The 7,348-nt window shown below is 43.7% G+C and overlaps 1 protein-coding gene and 1 long non-coding RNA gene across 6 annotated transcripts in view; one reads left to right on the top strand and one right to left on the bottom strand.

Annotated features, from left to right (window-relative positions):
* The window catches only part of LOC309526684, a 206,108-nt gene that overhangs the window by 14,702 nt on the left and 184,058 nt on the right, over positions 1-7,348 (bottom strand). The gene's annotated exons all lie outside the window — the stretch shown is intronic.
* On the top strand, positions 1,429-7,212 carry LOC309527136 (uncharacterized protein). Of its 5 annotated transcripts, XM_082213670.1 has the most exons (5): positions 1,429-1,476; positions 1,510-1,572; positions 2,743-2,821; positions 4,607-4,816; positions 6,588-7,212. In XM_082213670.1, the coding sequence occupies exons 2-5, from the start codon at positions 1,513-1,515 to the stop codon at positions 6,755-6,757; spliced, it is 519 nt and encodes a 172-aa protein (XP_082069796.1). In that variant the 5' UTR covers positions 1,429-1,476; positions 1,510-1,512; the 3' UTR covers positions 6,758-7,212. The 5 variants fall into 5 exon arrangements, with proteins under 5 accessions (XP_082069796.1, XP_082069797.1, XP_082069795.1 ...); XM_082213671.1 differs by lacking the exon at positions 1,429-1,476 and having other exon boundaries at positions 1,503-1,572; positions 4,616-4,816; XM_082213669.1 differs by lacking the exon at positions 1,429-1,476 and having other exon boundaries at positions 1,503-1,572.

The raw sequence follows: 7,348 nt of genomic DNA, 5'->3' as shown, positions 1-7,348 counted from the left end.
CACTTCCACATTCTTCCAAGTCCTAGCAGAAGAGTTTGCACAAGAATGCAGTTAACAGAACGTGCTCATCGGTGCACTTGCATTTAGATTTCAATAGATGCAACCCAATGTTTGCGGGCATACAGTTGAAAACTAAAATATAAAATACAGTGGATGCTCGGGTTGCGAACGGGATCCGTGCAGGATCCACGTTCGCAATCTGCAGTGTTTGCAACCCGCAGCGGCGCATCTGTGTGCACATGGGTTGCGATTCGGTGCTTCTGTGCATGTGCAAAGCGCGATTTAGCGCATCTGCGCATGCGCAACTGCCGAAACCCAGAAGTAACCCGTTCCAGTACTTCTGGGTTTCGGCAGTCCGTAACCCGAAAAAACGCAAACTGAAGCGTCTGTAACCCGAGGTGTGACTATAGGGTACTACTACGACTTCTAGGCAGTATTGAATTCTTGCATCCATCATTTTAGGGGAAAAACAAAACTCTGTGCCACTGTCCTGTGTCAAGACTCCAAATGTAATAAAATGTTTCCACTGGCCCATGTTTTCAAACAGGTGTCATAACACCACTGCCCAGTTGAAACCTGTAGCATGCTCTGGGTAAATGATTTTATGAGTTTTAAGCATAAACACGAGTTTAGAAAGCATAATAAGGCATAACTCCTGCAGTGCTGGCTCGCATGCCAACAATCCTTTCAGACACAGGACAAAGCAAATTCATCCTGAGTACGCGTGCATACCCAAAAATAAATAATCACCGGAATAATAATGGATGATGTGAGGTGGAGTTCAAACTTCTATACAGTAATAATAATAATAATAATAATAATAATAATAATAATAATAACAACAACAATGGATTATGTGAAGTGGCGTTCAAACTTCTATACAGTAATATAATAATAATGGATGATGTGAGGTGGAGTTCAAACGTCTATACAGTAATAATAATAATAATGGATGATGTGAGGTGGAGTTCAAACTTCTATACAGTAATAATGATGGATGGTGTGAGGTGGAGTTCAAGCTTCTATATAGTAATAATAATAATGGATTATGTGAGATGGAGTTCAAACTTCTATACAGTAATACTAATAATAATGGATGGTGTGAGGTGGAGTTCAAACTTCTATACAGTAATAATAATAATAATGGCTGATGTGAGATGTAGTTCAAACTTCTATATACTATTAATAATAATAAGGCAAGCTGCAGGGCGCAACCTCCTCTGCGCCCTCACCCACGCATGCGGCGGTCAGGCGAGACACCGGCAGGGGCGCGCGCGGGGGAGGGTTCCCAAGGGATCAGCTTCTTGGCTCCGTGATCGGATTGGTCGGCTGCTCAAGGGGAGCACCCCGAGGGTAGGCCACGTGACACGCGCGCGCCTGCGGCCGCGGAGTAAGTGGCGGCGCAGCTGCATTTCGGGGCGGGCGCCGGTTGTGTCCGGGTGGCTCTGTGACTGAGGGGAGGACTCTGGCCGCGCGGGGCGGGGGCGGGGGGCGGGGGGCGGCAGCGCGCGCATGGAGGCGGTCGGGCAGCGCGAGCCTCCGGGGCGCCGCCTCCTCCTCCCAGAGCAGCGGGTGAGGGGAAAACGGCCACGGGATAGGAGAGAGAGAAAAAGAGGCTCTGGAGTTCACGTGCAGGGGGAGGAAACACGTGTTAAGCTTGTGCTCACCTTCGAAATGTCCAGCTACCTTTTTGGGAGGGTGAGGAAGGGAGGTCTCACGAACAGCTGTCGAGCGGGTCCTTTAAAACAGTGGTTCCCAACCTCGGTTTTTGGTCATGCCCCACCTAAGCCTCTCTCAAATCCCAATGCTTCACATATCCTAATGCTTCCTAAATTCTTATTATTCAACAGGTGAACTCCTATTCACGTGGAGGAAGCCTAAAATGCCATTCACTGAGATATTATTTTCGAATTGCCCCCCTGTGGTTGGGAACCACAGCTTTAACATGTAAAAGGAAACCTGCCCCAAAAGAGGACATTAGGTGGATGAAGTAAGGTGGAGTTCAAACTTCTATACAGTCCTCCAGAATTATTATTACGTTTTGGAGGGAGTGGAAATTAATATGGGCCTTTTGCATCTGAGGCATTTTGTATTATTCTGGGGAATCGCTGGATAAATTATTTACTTTCTGAGGGCTTTAAAAAAATCTGTAGAGTGTTTCCCTGTGGTTGATCCTATATCTTCTGTTGTTCTGCTCCTGACAAAGACAAATAATGAGCATTAGCAGGTGAACAAATGGGTGGAGTCTTAGAGGTTTTTTGTTCATTTGGATAAACTTGTTGACACCCTTCTTTAGAAATAAAATTTCCTGCCTCTGAGCAGGAGGGTTGGAGTGCGTACCTCTTTATACGGCTTCCTTTTTTTACTCCAGCGAAGCAAGTGTGCCAGTGCATTTGTATATTGTGGTAGAAGGAAACATTTTCTTAAGACAAGTGTTGTGATTGTTCTCATGAGGTTACACGAGGAGGCTAATAATTTGCATAACATACGTTAGGAATCATCATCTAACAATTTAGTTAACCAAATAGGTCATAATGGTGAAATCAGCATTAAAAATATACACAAATAGGTCACAAACATTTTGCTCACCGAAAGGTAATTCAACCCAATCTTTCAAAAATAAAGAGATGGTTACCAAAAGCTCAATAATAGTATAATTTATTGTCCAGTAACAGCCAATTTCATGAGGAATCCAATCAAAGATGTGGATCATTTAACTTCTTAAATGTTTTCCCCCGCTAGAAAAAGGCTGATGCATCTGCTTTTGCTGGACAGGAGGAATTTGAAGTGGTGAAGACTTTCAGCTGGAGGCCCGGAAAAGGTACTTTTTTGGGGTGGGGAGGAAATGGCTGAGAAGTACAATCTTAGCTTTGAATACCAGAGATTCCCATATTCCTGGGAGAAGGCCCTATGGTTCAGTAGTAGAATACATACCTTGTATATCTCCCAAGCTCTCAATCCCTGTAAGAGACTTTGAGTAGCAGAACTGGGAAAGAGGACAGCCACTGCTAGTCCTTGCTGGTCTTGTTCAGTAGATGGTAGCTCCTTATAATATTATATACATATATTGCTGGGATCTGCCCTCTCGGGAGACAGTGGAAGAGTGCGCCTTCGGGGATGAAGTCAAACTGTTGGAGCCTGCTGTGGCTATCTTTTTATCTCCATGAGCTGGAACGTGTGCAGAGGAGGACAACCAAGATGATCAGGGGTCCAGAAACCAAGCCTTTTGAGGAACAGTTGAAGTTGCTGGGTATGTTTAGCCTGGAATCGAGGCGCCTGAGAGGAGATATGATAGCCATCTTCAAATATCTTAAGGGCTGTCACATGGAAGATGGAGCAAGTTTGTTTTCCCCTGCTCTAGAGGGTAGAACTCAAACCAATGGCTTCAAGTTACAAGAAAGGAGATTCCGAATAAACATCAGGAAGAACTTTCTGACAGTAAGAGCCATTCAACAGTGGAATGGTCTGCCTCGGAAGGTTGTGGACTCTCCTTCCTTGGAGCTTTTAAAGCAGAGGTTGGGTGGTCATCTGTCAAGGATGCTTTAGTTGAGATTCCTGCACAGCAGGGGGTTGGACCTGATGACCCTTGGGGACCCTTCCAGCTCTTACGATGAGAGCTGTGAGGCTATAAACTGAACAAGGAAGTGCTACCATGAGAGCTGGAAACCAAGTTTGCGACCTGGGAAGGGAGTTTTGAAGATTACACAAACACCTTTGCTAGCTGAAACAACTTTTGTTATAAATGTTGGATGGAGTAACCCCTAGCATGTATCCATCCCATAGGAGCCAACTCCTAGGGGCCAAGGGGTCTTCGCGTCTCCCCCCCAATAAAATATTTGAGCCCCCCCCGGCTGATGGTCATTACCATTCAAATGGTGTCTGTGCACCGTGGCAATGTGATCAATTATGCAAGGCTTACTTGCCCCCCAACCCACCCCGCAATATTTTATTCCAAGATGGTACCCCTGATCCACTCTTGTATAACGAGACCAACACTTCTGTCCTGTCCCCCCAGTGTCCCCCAGGAATTTCACACTACTCTATGAGTGTTGCAGGCTCCCTCACAGTTATTCTGCACTCCATCATTGTTTTCTTCCGTCTCTCTCTGCTGCAGTCATTCCCAGAACGACCAGTCTTCCTTCCTCGGATGTGCTTCACAAACCCATGACAACATTTTCTTTTTTTTCACTTAACCGCACCATCCCTTCCTCTCTCTGCGCTAACTGCCCCAACCGCCACTTGACCAACATTCAGATTCCCTTCGCAACAGTTGCCAATGTTGCCCTGAACTGCCTCTCCCTCCCAACTAGTTACGTTTTTACTTATCCCTTGTTTTCCTCAGTCAACTAGCTTTATGAAATAATATCCGTTAAAACTGAAAGGGAAACCTCAGACAATATTTGATACTAAATGATTACCAGGTGGGAATTTGTAATATTCAAAGATCGCCTCAAACAACGGCAGTTGTTTTCTGCTGCCACGTACAATGAAGTGAGGAAATGGCTAAGCTGATTTATCGCCTTAACCTATCAAACTTCCTAGGTTTCTGGATCCATTTTGCTGTTTAATTTTTCAAATAAATCAACGAAGGCTTCTTTCTGTATAGGTTTTGCAGAACATGCGGTGGAGAAAGCGAAAAGCGCCCTTGAGGAATTGGAAGACTTTGAGTCACCTTATGAAGACTCTGAGTCAGATGGCGAAGACTTAAGCATGCCCACAGATGCAGCTTTTATTGAGACGAAAACTGTATCTCACTATGTAGAAGAGGACTGGGATAAAGAGTTGGAAGACAACGAAAACAATAGTAATCCTTATGGTAGGTGGATGCCTCAACGTGGTTCGTTTTAAAAAAAGAAAAAAGAAATGCTAGAAAGCCAGGTGTCTAGGGAGAGGTGCATTGTGGGAAGATTTCTTTAGAACTGCTCTTGCGATAGGCCAATAAAAGTGTCATAAGAACATAAAAAGAGCTTGTTGGATTGCTAGTCCAGCATGCTATTCTCATGGCGACCAGCCAGATAAATGTATGTGAGAATCCCATAAGCAGGACATAAGTTCAATAGCACTTGTGATTCCCAGCAACTGGTATTCAGAGGTATACCAGCTCTGATGCCTGTGGTGGTACATAGCTTCATGACTATTAGCCATTCATAGTCATATCCATGAATTTTTTAAAAAAGTATTCTTTGAATAAGTTGCACCAAATTGAGTATGAGATTAAAACTTAAGGGGTGTGGGTGGGTGTTTAAAAGGAAGCTACTATAGACTTTTTTTTTTTACCCACCTGTCTATAGAGGACAGAGTGTGGTGTAAAAATAGGGATGTTTCAAGAACACAAAGGTATCTCTTTTAATCTGTGGAACTTTGGAGATACGCAGTCTAAGACTACATGTGTCACTCAGTTCATAGCAACAGCATTAGATGTGTGAGAGAGTAGAGCAGTCTGGGAGAACAGAGTAGGCCGGGTATATGCACCAGTCTTTTGAAAAAGCAGTTGTAAGACAGCTAAAGATCAAAATCTACTTGGCACCTAGATGCAGCGGTTGTCGAGACTACATTGACAAAATGTACATCCCATCTCCTTGTAGGGCCAGCTCTGTCATAAGGCAGAGTAAATCAGCCGCTTCTGGCAGCAGGTGCTGTAGGGTGGTGGGGGCAGCAGCAGTTTGTTGAGCCGTTTCTCCTGAGCCCTCTGGCCATTCGCATTCTGAGCTGGTGCTCTGGAAGCAGCGATACTGCCTTGCTGTTGGTCTGGGTTGGCTGACTGTCTCGCCTAGTTACCTTCTCCCAGTACATCACAGATGGTTGGGAAAAGCCCCCGAGAAAGCAAGCAGAGAGGGAAACAGGCCAGAGCTTGTAGTCTAGCAGCCATCATATGTATGCACATATTGCTCTACTAAACATTATGTACTCTGGTGCTACCACTTCTAGATTACAGCATTGGTTTGAGCAGTTAGTGAGCAGTAGCGCTGGAGAATATTATCTTCCTGAAACTTGTTCTAATCAATAGAGGAAGTTTCCATTTGTTCTGCATGACTTGCTGACATGCTTATTGCAATATGTGTGGAGTGGTGAAGAAAGGGGAAATTAATTATTCAGTGGTATAACAACAACAACAACAAACAACAACAAATTTTCTTGCCATGCCATGTTATTTTACTTAACAACTTGGATCCAAATTTCACTGTGTTCAGCATAGACCTTTATAAGGCTAAAGTAAGTTGACGTACTGCTTAAGTAAGTTGATATCCTTTGATGAGAGTTGCAACCGAATTGCAGAATAAGCACACACTGATAAACACTCTTGAGATCCAATTTTGTGCATGTATTTAGCTTTCTGTTCTCTTGGTTCAAGGAAGAAAGCTGACAACATGGCCTTAAGGGTTGTTGGGAAGATAAAATGATATCCTCTCCATGTATCCTGCCCTAGGCTTATTGGAGGAAGGGTGGGATGAGAGGAATAATTGTTATCAAAAATAATTTGCTCTGATGTCAAGAGGGCCTTATTCCTCAGCGTGGGTTCTTAGAATTGCAGCCTGTTGAAAACAGCTTTATAGACATAATCATATTGATTTAAAATCACTCAACAGATTTTGAAGATGTGATTCACGGCGGAGGTTTCTTGGAACAAGAGCCAGTGGCCTGTTCAGTCCGAGAAAAGCCTTTGTATGACCCAAGCTTGCACCATGTAGCACCGGTGACTTGGAGACAGGTAGAGACTATGCCAGTGGAAGGCCAATTTGACGATGCTGTTGACTGAGGTGACACTGGGGTAGAAATGTGGACTTCTAAACTTATATCTCCTTGAAACTTACTTGAGACTCAACATGAACACCTCTTGTATTTTATGGAATAGTTTATACAACTTGTAAACTAGAGAAGTGGAAGATCAGAAACTAGGTGGATGGCAATTTTGTAGCACTTTTCGCTTTAAACGAAAGCGAAAACGGCTTGGAAATGGTATAGGTTTTATTTTTCAGTTCAGCATGCTGTTACTTTGAGCTGCTTATTACTTTCCCCTTGTCTCGTGTGCAATTTTAGTTATTTGATTTGACATGAATGACCTCATTGAGCTGTCAATCCATATTTGTATCCATGTTACAAACTCAACATTGTAACTGTTGCACTTCAGTTTTCTTGTAAATGTTATTTATTAGACTTTGGTGTTCTGACAGGGTCGCTCCTGAAGAATACAGGCTTTTTGAGTGTGTACAATGTGTGTGTTTCATTTAATGTGATTGTCAATATAAATGTGGGAGAAATGGCTGATGCAACATACTGCTCTAGCACCTGAATTCTTTTGCCTGCCTTCCATTGATTTAATCATGCAAACACAATGGGGCTCTTAACA

Source organism: Podarcis vaucheri (genome assembly GCF_965113315.1).
Source record: "Podarcis vaucheri genome assembly, chromosome: 2".
Lineage (NCBI taxonomy): Eukaryota > Metazoa > Chordata > Lepidosauria > Squamata > Lacertidae > Podarcis > Podarcis vaucheri.
The sequence above is the reverse complement of the archived record's forward strand: the minus strand, read 5'-3'. Positions and strand labels throughout refer to the sequence as shown.

Coding starts and splice junctions, on each gene's coding strand:
- LOC309527136 (XM_082213670.1), top strand. CDS start 1,513: ATGGAGGCGGTCGGGCAGCGCGAGCCTCCGGGGCGCCGCCTCCTCCTC. Junction 1,573..2,742: donor TCCTCCTCCCAGAGCAGCGG/GTGAGGGGAAAA, acceptor TTCCCCCGCTAG/AAAAAGGCTGATGCATCTGC. Junction 4,817..6,587: donor AAACAATAGTAATCCTTATG/GTAGGTGGATGC, acceptor ATCACTCAACAG/ATTTTGAAGATGTGATTCAC.